The sequence below is a fragment of the Salvelinus alpinus genome, chromosome 2, assembly GCF_045679555.1.
Source record: "Salvelinus alpinus chromosome 2, SLU_Salpinus.1, whole genome shotgun sequence".
NCBI lineage: Eukaryota > Metazoa > Chordata > Actinopteri > Salmoniformes > Salmonidae > Salvelinus > Salvelinus alpinus.
The window spans coordinates 53382802-53401063 of NC_092087.1; the positions used below are offsets into that span (position 1 = coordinate 53382802).

Sequence of the window (18262 nt, forward strand, 5' to 3'; positions counted from 1 at the left end):
GGAAGGGTATCAAAACATTTCTGAAGCATTGAAGGTGCCCAAGAACACAATGACCTCCATCATTCTTAAATGTAAGAAGTTTGGAACCACCAAGACTCTTCCTAGAGCTGGGTGCCTGGCCAGACTGAGCAATTGGGGGAGAAGGACCTTGGTCAGGGAGGTGACCAAGAACCCTATGGTCAATCTGACAGAGCTCCAGAGTTCCTCTGTGGAGATGGGAGAACCTTCCAGAAGGATAACCATCTCTGCAGCACTCCACCAATCAGGCCTTTATGGTAGAGTGTCCAGACGGAAGCCACTCCACAGTAAAAGGCACATGACAGCTGTGGTGGAATATTCTAATCAAGTGAGAGAGACTTTGTCATTTCTTCAGACAATCATCTTTATTCAATATTGATTAATTATTGCACTAATGAGACTGGTCCACCCAACAGTCTTGACTGTTGGGCCGAGTAGCCTAACTGAAAATGAACAAACATATATAATATAGGACCTAAAAATGCTTAGTCAGGGCTGGTTCAACCCCTCCCATAAGCCACCTTGGTTCATATCCTGGTTATCTGCACAGGATGTTTTACCCCCAACCCGGCTTAGTTTCCCAGATTCGAAGAAGATGAGACAATGAGAGATTGTTCTAAACTCATGCAGGCTATCTCTATCTTGGGTCACACACACCAACATCTTGTCTATAGATTGCCAGCTTGTGTTTTTATCACCAAGTCATTGTCAGCTCAAGCTATCTCTAGTAAAACCCATTTCCTTGACCCTCCATCACGTCTGGAGGAAACCTGGCACTATCCCTACGGTGAAGCATGGTGGTGGCAGCATCATGCTGTGGGGATGTTTTCCAGCGGCAGGGACTGGGAGACAAGTCAGGATCGAGGGGAAAGATGAACGGAGCAAAGTACAGAGAGATCCTTGATGAAAACCTGCTCCAGAGCGCTCAGGACCTCAGACTGGGGCGAAGGTTCACCTACCAACAGGACAACGACCCTAAGCACATAGCCAAGACAACAGAAGAGTGCCTTCGGGACAAATCTCTGAATGTCCTTGAGTGGCCCAGCCAGAACCCGGACTTGAACCCTATCAAACATCTCTGGAGAGACCTAAAAATAACTGTGCAGCGACATTCCCCATCCAACCTGACAGAGCTTGAGAGGATCTGCAGAGAACAATGTGAGAAATTCCTCAAATACAGGTGTGCCAAGCTTGTACCATCATACCCAAGAAGACTCAAGGCTGTAATTGTTGCCAAAGGTGCTTCAACAAAGTACTGGGTAAAGGGTCTGAATACTTATATAAATGTGATATTTCAGTTTTTTTCTAAAAACCTGTTTTATCTTTGTCAGTATGAGTATTGGGTGTAGGAAAAAACTATTTGATCAATTTTCGAATGAGGCTGTAACGTAACAAAACGTGGAAAAAGTCAAAGGGCCTGAATACTTTATGAATGCACTGTATATCTTCCCAACACTTTAGCAAAAACAGATAGAGCTGGGCGACAAGATGGACCTGTTATCATACCTGCTGAAGCCGGTGCAGAGGATCAGCAAGTACAGCCTGCTGCTGCAGGACATAGTGAGGGATTGCGGGCCCCACAGGGGCCGCGAGGAGGCCGAAGTCAGGCGTGCCCTTGAAGTCATCCAGTTCCAGTTGCGCCATGGCAACAACCTGCTGGCCATGGACGACATACAGGACTGTGATGTGAGTGTTAGGGGGTGAAGCCAATCAATCAAATGTATTAATGAATCCCTTTTTTAGTGGGGGTTATCGGCAGCTGTCACATGTGCTTTTACAGTAACCTGGGCTAGACCCTAAAGAGCAAGCAGAGGCAGAAACTCCATCTTTATTCCATATATACTACCGGTCCAACTTTTAGTACACCTACTTATACCAGGGTTTTTCTTTGTTTTTACTATTTTCTACACTGTAGAATAATAGTGAAGACATTAAAGCTCTGAAATAACACATATGGAATCATGTAGTAACTAGAAAAGTGTTAAACATTTCAAAATATATTTTATATTTGTCACGGATTCCCCCGGTACTGCTGCTCATTCCGTTCAGGTCTACGTCACCGGCCTTCCAGGCTTCACTGAACTCGATCATTACCACCAACCCGGACTGTCTTGTCTCATTACGCACACCTGGTTCCCATTCCCCCTGATAAGCATGTTTATATATGTGCCCTCTGTTCCCCTTTGCTCTTGTTGATTATTGTTCCATGTCCATTGGTCTTGTAAGTACCTGTGCTCTGTTGTATAGGCTTGCGTGTTAGTGTGCACTTGTTATTACGGGTTTCGTCCTGTGTATTTATTAGAGGTTTACACCTAGCTCTTTGTTTGGGTAACAGCCCTGTATTATATATATATACGTGTTTGGTTTGACCTTCGTCCCCGTCATGTTCATGATGTACTCTATTTTGAGTAGAGGAATAAAAAAACAATTTCGTATTCCTGCTCCTGTTTAATATCATTATACAACTTGACAATATTTGAGATTCTTCAAATAGCCACCTTTTGCCTTGATGACAGCTTTGCACACACTTGGCATTCTCTCAACCAGCTTCACCTGGAATGCTTTTCCAACAGTCTTGAAAGAGTTCCCATATATGCTGAGCACTTGTTGGCCTCTTTTCCTTCACTCTGCAGTCCAACTCATCCCAAACCATCTCAATTTGGTTGATGTCGGGGGATTGTGGACGCCAGGTCATCTGATGCAGAACTCCATCACTCTCCGTCTTCGTAAAATAGCCCTCACACAGCCTGGAGGTGTTTTGGGTCATTGTCCTGTTGAAAAACAAATGATAGTCCCACTAAGCGCAAACCAGATGGAATGGCGTAGCGCTGCAGAATGCTGTGTTAGCCATGCTGGTTAAGTGTGCCTTTAATTCAAAATAAATCACAGACCGTGTCACCAGCAAAGCACCCCCACACTGTAACACCTCCTCCTCTATGCTTTATGGTGGGAAATACACATGCAGAGATCATCCATTCACCCATCCGTTCTTGAAATATTCCATATTGACTGACCTTCATGTCTTAAAGTAATGATGGACTGTCGTTTCTTATTTGAGCTTTTCTTGCAATTATATGGACTTGGTCTTTTACCAAATACGGCTATATTCTGTATACACCCCCCCCCATCTTGTCACAACACATCCAATTTGTAAGTCGCTCTGGATAAGAGCGTCTGCTAGATGACTTAAATGTAAATGTAAACACGACCAAATGATTGGCTCAAACGCATTAAGAAGGAAAGAAATTCCACATACTAACTTTTAACAAGGCACACCTGTTAATTGAAATTCATTTCAGGTGAAGCTGGTTGAGAGAATGCCAAGAGCGTGCAAAGCTGTCATCAAGGCAAAGGGTGGCTACTTTGAAGAATCTCAAATATAAAATAGATTTGGATTTGTTAAAGTTTTTTTGGTTACTACACGATTCCATATGTGTTATTTCGTAGTTTTGATGTCTTCACTATTATTCTACACTGTAGAAAATAGTAAAAATAAGAAAAACCTTGGAATGAGTAGGTGTTCTAAAACTTTTGACCGGTAGTGTATGTCCCTATCTAAACATTACGTTCTTACACATCCTCTTCTTTCTGGGTGTACCGTAGTAGGCATGTGGGGTTGGGTGGGGGATGGGGTCATCTGAGAGTAGAGGAGAGGACTGGGCAAGACAGGACAGGACAGGACTAGACTGGACTGTTGGTTATTCATTGTCGTAGTGTTGGATAGGACATACTACTCCCGAGGCAACTTTATCCTTGGAACAGCTGTGTGGGATGTTAGTTGTCTGTCTCATATCAGTTCCAGTATGTAAGAACATAAACTGTAGAATAGATAGGGAAGAATAGGAAATTACGATGGATTGTGGTACGGGGGAGTGGACAGGAGTAATAGTTGGTCCTATATTGTTAGATTAATGGAATGGAAAGCAGAGGAATGTTGAGTGTTATTTATTCAGATTTAAAGTGTTTGTGGTAAGACATACTATCGAGGCAACATTTTTATGGATGTTTGTTTTATGTGCTACCGGTTGTCTATGTCAGTGGTTTTCAAACTTTCTTTCAGAAGATCCACATTGGAAATATGATTTACCAACATGACACAAATAACTATCTGTAGCCTATACTGTGAACCACATTTACATTTGACATCTTAGTCATTTAGCAGACGCTCTTATCAAATCAAACTTTATTTGTCACATGCGCCGAATACAACAAGTGCAGACCTTACCGTGAAATGCTTACTTACAAGTCCTTAACCAACAGTTAAACTCAATAAGAGATTATATATATATATAGCGATAAAATGAAAGCAACCAAACCACCTCGTTATCGCTCTCAGAACGATCTTCTTGACCCTAACCAGTCAGGCTTCAAGGCAGGTCACTCAACTGAGACTGCTCTTCTCTGTGTCAGAGAGGCTCTCCGAAAGCACTTGAAACCCTGGTCATCGTCAGCCATTTGCTAATCTGATCTGGGGCCTTGGCTCCTCAGCCAGGAGAGTCATGACAGATGATATCAGAGAGTGTGCAGAGCCAGAGACGCCCAGCCCTGAGAGGGTGGAGAGGAGGATCTGATGGTTCACAGTGTCGAAGGCAGTGGATTGAGCTTGGAGGATGAGAACGGAGGAGAGAGACAGTCAGCTTTGGCAGTGCGGAGAGCCTCTCTGACACAGAGAAGAGTCGTCTCAGTTGAGTGACCTGCCTTGAAGCCTGACTGGCTAGGGTCAAGAAGATCGTTCTGAGAGAGATAACGAGTTTGTGAGGTGGTTTGGTAGCGTTCATTTTTTGTAAGATAACAAGCTTGTTTAACCCTTTCACTCCTTTTAGACCTGTATACTGCCCATGCAGTTGACCGCACTCAGTCCACAACTCTTGTTATCTCTGACCTTCAAGGCACCACTTGGCTCTGATCTACTGTGCATTGGCAACTGACCTGGCGGTCATACAGTATAGTGCAGGGGTCATCAAACTCTTTTTCAGGTGACTCACTTTGGCATAATGATTGACCCACCTGATCCAAATAACTATCTACCACATTTGTGAGGTTGTTCAGAACCTGAAAAACATGCTAGTTTGTTCCTATCAGGGGGTGAATACAGTATAATGTCAAGGTAGTAAAAATGGTTTATCTTACCATAGAAATATCCTGACAGAATACAGCCCGCCCTCAATGTCATCTTCCTTTGCCTCTAGGTCAACCTGAAGGAGCAGGGGCAGCTGATTCGTCAGGACGAGTTCCTGGTGTCCTTCAGGAAGAAGAAGTGTTTCCGCCACATCTTCCTCTTCCAGGACCTCGTCCTCTTCAGCAAGACCAAGTGGACTGATGTGGGCAATGACACTTATGTCTACAAACAGTCATTTAAGGTATGCAGACAGTCAGTATACAACACAGCACAGTATACCCCAATATGAATCTTTTGCTAAAGCGACTTCCCTTGGCTTTCATTGAAACACATGTTTAAGTTATAAAAGGCCTTGTGTGACATGAGAGAGCATTATATGGAATGTCCCATTTGACCTAGCTACACTCCTAAAGTTTCACTTCCTCTATTGCTTAGCAAAACTGTATATGATACATTAACACATACCCTACTTTAAAATGGAGAAGGAAACTGTGCACTGCAGATGACCTCGTCTGTCTAGGGCAGGAGTTTCAAACTCATTCCATGGAGGACCTAGTGACTGCGAGTTTGTGGTTTTTCCTTTCAATTAAGACCTAGACAACCAGGTGAGGGGAGTTTTTTACTAATTAGTGACCTTAATTCATCAATCAAGTACAGACACTCGGCCTTCCGTGGAATGAGTTTGACACGTGGTCTAGGGTGATTAATTTCTAAGCAAAAATTAAGACGAAGTTGTACACAGTAATATCCATAAAGTGTAGGCCTTTATAGTCTTTATAACGTTTATGAAGACTTCATAAGCCTTACAAGTTGTATTTAGGTAAAAGCCATGTTGTCTATTTTGACAGACCTCTGACATTGGGATGACCCATAACTCGGGGGACAGCGGGCTGTGCTTTGAGATCTGGTTCCGAAGGAGGAAGTCCCAGGACACGTACACGCTGCAGGCCGGGAACAGTGAGGTGAAGGATGCCTGGACCAAAGACCTTGAGCGCATCCTCTGGGAGCAGGCTGTACACAATAGAGGTCAGAGGTCACCCAGCCAATCAGGTCTCTCAGAATCACCAGAAAGAGTCCTCAGGTGATCTGGTCTGTGTCGGAAAACATTTACTAAACGTCAATTGGGAATTGAGGAAAGAAGGACGGAGGAAGCAAGGATTTGAAGGCTACAGATGTAGGATCTTAATTGGATCAGTCTTTTGTTGCTGAGAATTTTCCTGTACCGAAGGAAATGTAGATTCATGATTCACATAAATGCACTGAAATAAATGGAACATCACACGGTTATATGAACAGTATTCCCCTTTTCATGTAGCCTAATTTTGGCCAGCTAATAGCCTTACCACCGATCAAGCAACATTATGGACTAAATGATAAAATCCTGTTTCTGCAGAATGATTTTGCTGCTACAATACTGGTCACAATAAGATCCTACACCTGTAGTAACATTTTCAGAACTGTCACACATTTATGTGCCAGAAGTGAAGTATGTATTAGTAGTAAAGATGTTGGATCTTAATTTGACCTGTATTGTCACTGCAAAATGATCCTGCAGCAACAAGATTTGAACGTTTAGTCCATAAGGTTGCTTGATTGTTGGTTAGGCTATTAGCTGGCCAAAATTAGTTTACATAAAGTGCAATATGGTTAATATAACTGTGTGTTAATGCATGTTTTCAGTGAATATATGTACATCTTGAAGCTCAATCATGTGGTGCAGGAACATTTTAACCTGTCTAGGAGGAACCCCTCGCCAACAGCCAATGAAATTGCAGGGCGCCAAATTCAATCAACAGAAATCTCATAATTCAAATTTCTCAAACATACAAGTATTAGACACCATTTTGAAGATAAAATTCTCGTTAATCCAACCACAGTGTCCGATTTCAAAAAAGCTTTTCGGCGAAAGCAGAACATATCATTATGTTAGGTCAGCAACTAGTCACAGAAAGCATACAGTAATTTTCCAACCAAAGAGAGGAGTCACAAAAAGCAGAAATAGAGATAAAATTAATCACTAACCTTTGATATTCTTCATCAGATGACACTGCAGGGACAACATGTTACACAATACATGTATGTTTTGTTTGATCAAGTTCATATTTATATCCAAAAACCTCAGTTTACATTTGGCTTTGCCTTCAAAACATCCCGTGAAGTTGCACCGAGCCACATCAATTTACAGAAATACTCATAATAAACATTGATAAAAGATACAAGTGTCATTCACAGATGTAAAGATATGCTTCTCCTTAATGCAACCGCTGTGTCAGATTTAAAAACAACTTTCCGGAAAAAGCAAACCATGCAATAATCTGAGTACGGCGCTCAGAGACCGACACAACCCAAAAAGATATCCGCCATGTTGGAGTCAACATAAGTCAGAAATAGCATTATTCACTTACCTTTGATGATCTTCATCAGAATGCACTCCCAGGAATCCCAGTTCCACAATAAATGTTTGATTTGTTCCATAAAGTCCACCATTTATGTCCAAATAACTCCTTTTGGTTCGCCCGTTCAGTACACAATCTAAATTCACGACGCGCGGGCAGGTCCAGGCAAAAGTTCAGACGAAAAGTCATATTACAGTTCATAGAAACATGTCAAACGAAGTATAGAATCAATCTTTAGGATCTTTTTAACATAAATCTTCAATAATGTTCCAACCGGAGAATTCCTTTGTCTTCAGAAATGCAATGGAAAGCAGGTCGCTCTCACGTGAGCGCGCATGGTCAGCTCGTGGCTCTCTGGGAGAGACCTTACTCAATCCCCTCATTCGCCCCCACTTCATGGTAGAAGCCTCAAACAAGGTTCTAAAGACTGTTGACATCTAGTGGAAGCCCTAGGAAGTGCAAAATGACCCCATAGACACTGTGTATTCGATAGGCCAAGCGTTGAAAAACTACAAACCTCAGATTTCCCACTTCCTGGTTGGAGTTTTCTCAGGTTTTCACCTGCCATATGAGTTCTGTTATACTCACAGACATCATTCAAACAGTTTTAGAAACTTGTGTGTTTTCTATCCAACTTGAGTATTTTCTATCCAAATATGCATATATTAGCAACTGGGACTGAGTAGCAGGCAGTTTACTCTGGGTACGCTTTTCATCCAAACGTGAAAATGCTGCCCCCAACAATAGAGTGATCAAATTAAGATCGAACACCTGTAGGTTTTATTGGTTTCTCGCAGTCATGTAGTATGTCATTCTCTTTCCCGCATTCCCCCTGATGTGAATGGAATTGATGGGTGAGTGCAATACGATATACACCAATCCAACACTTTCAACTGTGATCATTTGGTCAGGTGGTCATGAAGGAATAGAGGCAAGGAAAATAAAAAATGTCAGGCTTCTGGCATACAGCTCGCCTTGCCAGTACTATTAACCTGGATTTTAAGTAGAAGCAGCGAGGGTCATGACGGGAAGCTCTTGCAACAAAGTAGTAAATTAAAGCACTCTACCTGATGTACTGTTCAAATACACATCTTGGAATGAGACTAGTACACAGGCATAGTATTTCTTGGGGCAATGTTTGAGTTTTGTTGTTGTGTTCCTACCCTTATATGTCAATTACTTACTAACTAAATCATTTTCATTCCCATGTCACATATGTAAGGCCAAAATTAGATCCTTCCACTTCTTTCTGTCCATGGTAACATGTTGTGCCTTGCTCCAAGAAAAATGTATCTCTGCCAGCTCATTTCTCAAAATAGGTCAATGTTTAAACGGTATTTTGTTTGCTATATTCTAGACATTCGTATGCAGGAGAGGGTGTTCATGGGTATCGGGAACAAGCCCTTCATGGACATCCAGCCTAGCGATGCGGCCATCAACGACAGGGCAGTCAATTGTGCTCTCATGGGAAGAGGTACACACCCATAATAGAATATTCCAATTAGACTATAATTGGAATGGTTCTTCTTAGTAATAAATTAACAACATCGTAAATGTTTTTCCCAGGTCCTGGTTGATCCTCCTTCGGAATTTCAATTTTTGTCTCATTCATGTCCCGTCTTATACAATTTGATTTCATCTGGCCCTCCCAGAATCCAAGGCGTTGGCCTCCTCGGGGACGTCTAGCTCGCAGGGCGGTTGTCCTGTGCTACGGCCTAACTCCATTGGCTCGGGGAGCTGTTCGTCGTCTTCCGGCAGCCACTCCTCTTCGTCCTCTGGGAGAGGGTCCCTGTCGTCCGCCGTGGAGGGGTACCTGTGTGGCCCGAAGCGGAGGGGGGCGGGGGGTCACGGGGGGTACTCCCCACCCCCTGGGGTCCTGGAGGAGGATGACATGGACCAGGAGAGTGGAAGTCAGAATCTACTGAGTAAGTGGATATAATGAGAAGGGTAGCTAATTTGGGGAATATACACTAAAACATGCTAATTTGGGGAGAAGTTTGCTTTTGGTTTTGACAGTAGCCAGGTAAACAAATCCAAAGCATGAATTGCTGTCTCCTTGTCCAAATACTGTTTACAGGGTCAGACTCTCTTCCTATGATTCCTATTTGATGTAAGACACAGCTACTGTTGAGAGAGGCTAGGTGGTTCTCAGAAATATTTGTGCTATGAGTGACCCAGCCACCAAAAATGGTGGGGATTTTTCTGTGACCCCCAAAATTGAGAGAGAGTGATCTATTTCTAGAGAGGACCTAATCTCATACCACAGCCCAAAATTAAGCAGCCATGAATCAAATTTTACTGGTAACATACATGTGTTTAGCATATGTTATTGCGGGTGTAGCGAAAAGCTTGTGTTTCTAGCTCCAACAGTACAGTAATATCTAACAGGTAATATCTAACAATTTCACAACAATACACACAATACACACAAATCTAAGTAAAGGAATGGAATTAAGAATATATAAATATATGGATGAGCAATGTCAGAGCAGCATAGACTAAGATACAGTGGAATAGAATACAGTATATACATATGAGATGGGTAATGCAAAATATGTAAACATTATTAAAGTGACTAGTGTCCCATTGTTAAAGTGGCCAAGTCTATGTATATAGGCAGCAGCCTGTAATGTGCTAGTGGTGGCTATTTAACAGTCTGATGGCCTTGAGATTTTTCAGTCTCTCGGTCCCAGCTTTGATGCACCTGTACTGACCTCGCCTTCTGGATGATAGCGGGGTAAACAGGCAGTGGCTCGTGTGGTTGATGTCCTTGATGATCTTTTTGGCCTTCCTGTGATATCAGGTGCTATAGGTGTCCTGAAGGGCAGGTAGTTTACCCCCTTTGATGCGTTGGGCAGACCGCACCACCCTCTGGAGAGCCCTGCGGTTACGGGAGGTGCAGTTGCCATACCAAGCGGTGATACAGCCCGACAGTATGCTCTCAATTGTGCATCTATAAAAGTTTGAGGGTCTTAGGTGCCAAGTCAAATTTCATCAGCATCCTAAGGTTCAAGAGGTGCTGTTGTGCCATCTTCACCACACTGTCTGTGTGGGTGAACCATTTCAGTTTGTCAGTGATGTGTACGTCGAGGAACTTGAAGCTTTCTACCTTCTCCACTGCTGTCCTATCGATGTGGATAGGGGGGTGCTCCCTGCTGTTTCCTGAAGTCCACGATCATCTCCTATGTTTTGTTGATGTTGAGTGAGAGGTTATTATCCTGGCACCACACTCCCAGAGCCCTCACCTCCTCCCTGTAGCCTGTCTCGTCATTGCTGGTAATCAAGCCTTCTATTGTTGTATCGTCTGCAAACTTGATTATTGAGTTGGACCACGCAGTCATGATGGCCCACCATTTGGTTCCAAACCCAACCCACCATTTGGGAATCAAAAACTGACATGGGATAATTTACTTCATAGAATAAATCATGCACACAACCCACTGGGCAAAAACTGGTTGAATTAATGTTGAATAATTTCAACCCCAAAATATCTGATGACATTGAATCAATGTAAAAAACTGATTGGATTTGCTAAAACTCATAAACGTAAATACATTTTGTATTTTTTCCCCAAAACGTTTTACTTAAATCCACAGGGCCAGATTAAGAAATCACAGACATTCCCCAACCTCCTGTCACACCATAATTTTCTGTAAACAAATCAATACAATTCCAATCAGCAGATGCCACAAAGTGCCTATACAGAAACCCAGCCTAAAACCCAAAGAGCAAGCGATGAACAGTGGCTAGAAAACCCCCCCGAGAAAGGCAGGAACCTAGGTGGCCAGTCCTCTTCTGGCTGTGCCGGTGGAGATTATAAGAGTACATGGCCATTAATTAATGCGAGATCATTCTTCAAGATGTTCAAGCAGTCATAGATGATCAGCAGGGTCAAATAATAGTCACAGTGGTTATAGAGGGTGCAACAGGTCACCACCTCAGGAGTAAATGTCTGTTGGCTTCTCATAGCTGAGCATTCAGAGGTCGAGACAGTAGGTGAGAGAGAGAGAGAGCCCCCTCCCCCCTCCCTCAACAGGCCTGGGACCAGGTTCTTCAACCGGGGTAAGCCCCTGCATTAATCTGGCCCTGTAAATCCAATAACATGGTGACATGTTTTTTTGTTGATTTCATGTTGAATTCAATCCACAAAAGAAAATGAGCCAGGCTATTTTACACCCTCTTCCCAATGGTAGCTTTAAAGGCAGAAAAAAGTCATGTAAATTGTATGAAATGTGTTTATAAAAGGACACTTTTTTTGTCATGCAAAGAAAGGAAAGAAACTTACAGTATCTGTTATAGCCTAGCCTAGGCCCACTCCACTACTCGCTGCTGTCTTTTCTGCAAATAGATTGAGTTATGTTATTAAATTATGACCTTCCAATGTACTCATCACTTTAGCAATAGTAGCCTATTTTACATAAGTCTGCAAATGCGACGATGAATGGAATGCTTTATTATAAAGGTGACTTTTTATGGTGAAAATGTGCTTTCGCAAACTTGAGTCTCACTGCCAGACAGATAACTAATTGCATTTGGGAATGCTTTATTAATATGACAGAGGATCTATTTTGTAATTTATGATTGAACTAAAGACAATGTATAAAGGATCAGTCATTTAAAAGCTCTGAGCCCATATTTACTAAGCGTCTAGTAATGTAGGAGTGCTGATCTCGGATTCGTTTTGCCTTTTGAGTCACAATGAATAAGAGGTGGGACCTGATCCTAAATCAACAGTCCTCTGAGCACTCCTTTCAGGTTAGAATGTGGACAAGTCTTACGGTTTCCCCTTCCCCTTCCTATTCCAGTGAACAGCTCAGAGTCTTCAGGAGGGAGCGTGAGCGGCTTCAGCAGCTCCAGCCACAGCTGTCACTCCGCAATTGGTAGAGAGGCGGAGGACGTCTCCTCCGTGTGCGCCTCCGTCGTCAGCCTGAAGGAGGTGCTAGCCCACAGACCCGAAGCCAACCTCCACAAGGCCAAGAGTCCCACCCGGTCCACAGAGAAAACCACCTCGCCCTCGCTCCCACACAGACCACCAGCCATGACTAAGGATCCACCTAAGGTGTGGGTTGAGTTGTACAATTTCGCAGGATTATAATACTATTAGGGTGAATTCTAAATCAAATGCATTGAGGTGGTGTAGAGCCCGTGGTGTAGTGGAAACACGGCTGGCGCTATCGCAGGTATGCCTCCCCGCCGAAGACCAGGCCCGCCTTACCGCCTGCGTCTCCCTTTACCTCCTGCATCACCATCTACTTCTGCACTGTTTGAATAAAGCATAAAAATTACAAAAAATAACAATATAAAAAATTAAGTCATACACTGATGTCAATGGGAGGCTAAGTGAAAATTCACCTCTTTGGGATCTGGTAAGCTATACAACATGAAGTGATGTTTAATTGTATTTTTTCCACCACAGGTTCAAAATGTGGCCATTGGAAAGTCAACCGAGGTTTGAGCTCTGAGTTTGGTAAGTTTGTCTGTAATGATGAGGTCACTATTCGCCATCTATAGTTGGCCTGTATTCATGTCTGGGGATTTCAAAAAATATAATTCCGTATGTTTGTTTTGTATGTAACTGTATTTACTGTATGTAATGTATTTTACACATGGATGTTTCATGTTTTCAGTCATTTTCGCTAGGTTATCCAACTACAATCCTATATTGTCTCTCCTCACAGAATTGGACCTATCGACAAAAGAAGGACACCATGAACTGTGTCACTGTATAAAAGGGACCATTATATGACAGTTACTGTACTCTACTTTTTCTATTCTTTTTTTATCTCACCACTAAAATGTACTGTATTTCACATATGTTCTTATATTGTTTTGCAATTTAAACATGTGCGTCTGAATTGTGTTTGAGTTGTGTAAGACAAGTACATTCAACATGTAATTAACCTTAATGTTATCTCAGATTCAATAGATTACAATACAATACGGTCCCTCTTTAAACAATCTACAACTTAGCCTTTATGTAACACATTACATTACTTTTCCTATCTGGGGCCTTTCCTTAAGACTAGCAATGTCACATGTAATGTCATCATATGCATTGCACAATGTCACCCTATATAAAGCACAGCTTTTTAGGGGATTGACAAAATAGGTTATAGTGAATTGCAAAATGTGACAAAGAAATTGTTGCACGTACCTGTGCTTGAGCGTGCTCTGACCTGGAGCGGCAGGTGTGAATGTCATGCCAGGCCAAGAGAATGTTTTCTGCCAAGCTAAACCAATAACACATGATCTCAGTAAACTGTAACCTTTTCATAAATACAGTGGTGAATCAACCAATAAATCAACCTCAACTGTCTTTTTATGTATACGGGGAAAAAATATAAACGCAATATGTAAAGTGTTGGTGCCATGTTTCATCAGCTGAAGTAAATGATCACAGAGATTTTCCATACGCACAAAAGCTTATTTCTCTCAGATTTTGTGCACAAATGTGTTTACAGTTCTGTTAGTGAGCATTTCTCCTTTTCCAATATAATCCATCCACCTGACAGGTGTGTGATATCAAGAAGCTGATTAAACAGAATTATCATTACACAGGTGCACCTTATGCTGGGGACAATAAAAGGCTACTCTAAAATGTGCAGTTTTGTCACACAACACAATGCCACCGATGTCTCAAGTTTTGATGGAGCATCCAGTTGGCATGCTGACTGCAGGAATGTCCACCAGAGCTGATGCCAGAGAATTTCCCTACCATAAGCCGCCTCCAAAATCGTTTTAGAGCATTTGGCAGTACGTCCAACTGGCATCACAACCGCAGACCACGTATAACCACTTACAGCCCAGGACCTCCACATCCGGCTTCTTCACCTGCGGTATCGTCTGAGGCCAATCACCCGGACAGCTGAGGAGTATTTCTGTGTGTAATAAAGCCCTTTTGTGGGGAATAACCCATTCTGATTGGCTGGGCCAGCTCCTCAGTGGGTGGGCCTGGCTCCCAAGTGGGTGGGCCTATGCCCTCCCAGGCACACCCAAGGCTAGGCCCATGCTCAGTCATGTGAAATCCATAGATTAGGGCCGAATCAATTTGTTTCAATTGACTGAATTCTTTATATGAACTGTAACTCGTTGAAAATGTTGCATGTTGCATTTATATTTTTGTTCAGTATAGATATGTTTTTTGTTTTTTTACTTATGCTCTTATTACATGAAATATGCAGTTCTGGCATGACATTACATTTACACCTGCCATGCTTCAGACCAGAACTACACCCTAGGTATGGTGCATCACGTGTAATAACAATATTACAATAGCCAAAACTTGCTAACTAGTTTAAGCAATTTGATCGACAAACATTGTTGTATCAAATGTGCAAGACCAAACATCTTTTAACAGCAGAACCATAAATTGGTTCCATGACTTCCTTTCAGTAGGAGAGCCATGACAAAATCTGTCCATGATTTTTAAATCTCATGTTGAAGAGAGCTTATCAACTAAATTAAATTAACGTTAACTGGTGCTTGCTTGTAATGTGTTTTATTGGATTTTACTAGTACAATTATAAGCACAGTATTGCACTGTTATGACAGTATGGCTAGCCTCGTAACAAGTTCATAAGGCTGTCCGAGACTAATGAGCATTTCTCACTTTGATTCCTCAACATTAACATCTTTTTACTCTTATTTCCATGTTGTTAGCTACATTTTATGTATTAAATTATGAAACTGGTCAAAATATTTACCCTTTGTGTGTTTGTATTTTTCTTTACTTTGATAAGATAAAAAAAAGATAAAAAACATTTAATTTAATCCCAAACAGAAATTGATTTGTCAAAAATGTGATACGGTGCCAAACATTTTAAAGGAATTATCCATCAAATAGGTAGTTTATGAAGACAATCAGATGTCATAGAAATTACAGTGCCTTCGGAAAGTATTCATACCCCTTGACTTTTTACACATTTTGTTACGTTACAGCCTTATTCTAAAATTGATTCAATTGTAATTTCCCCCTCATCAATCTACACACAATACCCCATAATGACAAAGCAAAAACAGATTTTTAGCATTTTTTGCAAATGTATAAATAAATAAAAACTGAAATATTCATTCACATAAGTACTCAGACCCTTTACCCAGTACTTTGTTGATGCACCTTTGTTGAAGCACCTTTGCCACTCCTGCGTTGTCTTGGTTGTGTGCTTAGAGTCGTTGTCCTGTTGGAAGGTGAACCTTCACCCCAGTCTGAGGTTCCGAGTGCTCTGGAGAAGGTTTTCATCAAGGATCTCTCTGTACTTTGCTCAGTTCATCTTTCCCTCGGTCCTGACTAGGGGACGGACGAAAGGGGACGGACGAAAGCTAAACTGTTGCATTGATTCTGTTGACCCGGATCACTGGTTGATGTGGAAAAGGAGGAGGTCAAAAGGGGGGTGAATGTAACCGATGTGAAATGGCTAGCTAGTTACCGGCGGTGCGCACTAATACCGTTTCAATCGGTGACGTCACTCGCTCTGAGGGACCTCTTCTCTGAATTTCTCCTGGACCCCGTTGTGAAGTAGTTGTTCCCCTTGCTCTGCAAGGGCCGCGGCTTTTGTGGTGCGATGGGTAACGATGCTTCGTGTTTGACTGTTACAGTCTGGTTCGAGACCCGGGTCGGACGAAAGCTATACTGTTACACATGCCCATTTCATTAAGAAGCTAAGGGAACTTGAGCCTTCACAGCAGCCCATTGAACTCAAGAAACTGTCTGATACGCAATGGTCCTGCCGGTACTACTCGCTGTGGGCAGTGCAAAAAACCCTCCCAGCCATCATTGCAACCTTAAAGGACATTAAGTTGCAGCCAAATTCATGCAGCTCGACTGATGCGCGGTCACTATTCACACTCATTGATGCTGAATTCATCCTCCACCTTATCCTGTTTGAGGATCTGTTCCGCACAGCAAAGTTCATGTCTGTCACTCTACAGTCCCCTGATCTGTTGCTCGAGACTACCACTGACCTCGCACACTCGATCATCACAAGCAATAAAGAAAAGTGCACAGAGGACTCTTGGAGAGCCATTTGGAGCAAGGCAGAGGCCCTGTGCGCAAAGGTCGGTGTCACCATACAACCGCCGCCGCCCCCACAAGAGAAGAGACAATCCCAACAGCCCCGCCATTTACAGCACATCGCCATCTACCGAACATCCATCCATGTCCTCCCCGGATGAACGCAGAACAACCGTACTCGTTCTTCCCTGTCATTGACCGACTGGTGAATGAAATGACCAGACGCTTTTCCACAGAAGCAGGTGCAGTTCTCATGGGAACGTCAGCCCTCAACCCCAAGCATGCCACATTTATTCAAAAAGAAAGCCCTGTGCCCATGGCACAGCACTATGGAATCAGAGGACAATCTGCTGGCCGAGGTGCAACAAGTACTTGTAAAGAAAAACAAAACAGGGTGAAACAGTTAGCAGCACACAGCAGTTCCTGTCCATGCTTAAAACTTCTTAGGGCTAGGCGTCCCGTCACCAGGACACCTGTCGAAAACATCCGGTGAAATTGGAGGGCGCGCAATTCAAATAAATAATCGTAATATTTATTAATATTTATAATATCTTATATCAGTTTAAAGCTTAAATTATTGTTAATCTAACTGCTTTGTCCGATTTTCAATAGGCTTTACAGCAAAAGCATACCACATCAACATATTTTTCAACCGGCACAGGGTTCATAAAATCACAAATAGCGATGAAATAATCACTTAAAGCTATACTGTGTAACAGTATAGCTTTCGTCCGACCGGCTCGAACCAGACTGTAACACTCAAACTGTATGTGTAAACATGTATACGCAGGGCCCAGCTGTAAAAGAGACCTTGGTCTCTCTGTGTTCCTTGTTGAAATAAAGGTATAAATATATATATATATATATATATATATATACTGGTCAAAAAAATAAAGGGAACACTTAAACAACACAATGTAACTCCAAGTCAATCACACTTCTGTGAAATCAAACTGTCCACTTAGGAAGCAACACTGATTGACAATAAATTTCACATGCTGTTGTGCAAATGGAATAGACAACAGGTGGAGATTATAGGCAATTAGCAAGACACCCCCAATAAAGGAGTGGTTCTGCAGGTGGTGACCACAGACCACTTCTCAGTTCCTACGCTTCCTGGCTGATGTTTTGGTCACTTTTGAATGCTGGCGGTGCTTTCACTCTAGTGGTAGCATGAGACGGAGTCTACAACCCACACAAGTGGCTCAGGTAGTGCAGCTTATCCAGGATGGCACATCAATGCGAGCTGTGGCAAGAAGGTTTGCTTTGTCTGTCAGCGTAGTATCCAGAGCATGGAGGCGCTACCAGGAGACAGGCCAGTACATCAGGAGACGTGGAGGAGGCCGTAGGAGGGCAACAACCCAGCAGCAGGACCACTACCTCCGCCTTTGTGCAAGGAGGAGCACTGCCAGAGCCCTGCAAAATGACCTCCAGCAGGCCACAAATGTGCATGTGTCTGCTCAAACGGTCAGAAACAGACTCCATGAGGGTGGTATGAGGGCCCGACGTCCACAGGTGGGGGTTGTGCTTACAGCCCAACACCGTGCAGGACGTTTGGCATTTGCCAGAGAACACCAAGATTGGCAAATTCGCCACTGGCGCCCTGTGCTCTTCACAGATCAAAGCAGGTTCACACTGAGCACATGTGACAGACGTGACAGAGTCTGGAGACGCCGTGGAGAACGTTCTGCTACCTGCAACATCCTCCAGCATGACCGG

At 42.8% G+C, this 18262-nt stretch overlaps 1 protein-coding gene across 3 annotated transcripts in view; it reads left to right on the plus strand.

Annotated features, from left to right (window-relative positions):
- LOC139564737 (pleckstrin homology domain-containing family G member 4B-like) overlaps positions 1-15235 on the plus strand; it is a 57062-nt gene extending 41827 nt beyond the window's left edge. The window contains exons 17-24 of one of the 3 annotated variants that reach the window (XR_011672824.1): positions 1480-1704; positions 5208-5378; positions 5986-6099; positions 8891-9007; positions 9186-9458; positions 12339-12592; positions 12950-13000; positions 13212-15235. Coding sequence is in view for 2 of the 3 variants with exons in the window: in XM_071384515.1 (XP_071240616.1) it covers positions 1480-1704; positions 5208-5378; positions 5986-6163; positions 8891-9007; positions 9186-9458; positions 12339-12592; positions 12950-12988 (1257 nt within the window). In the remaining variant the exon portion in view is untranslated. Of the gene's footprint in view, positions 1-1479; positions 1705-5207; positions 5379-5985; positions 6164-8890; positions 9008-9185; positions 9459-12338; positions 12593-12949; positions 13001-13160 lie in introns of all 3 variants that reach the window. The other 2 variants (XM_071384515.1, XM_071384508.1) reach the window with 2 other exon arrangements.
- The last annotated feature ends 3027 nt before the right edge of the window (positions 15236-18262 follow it).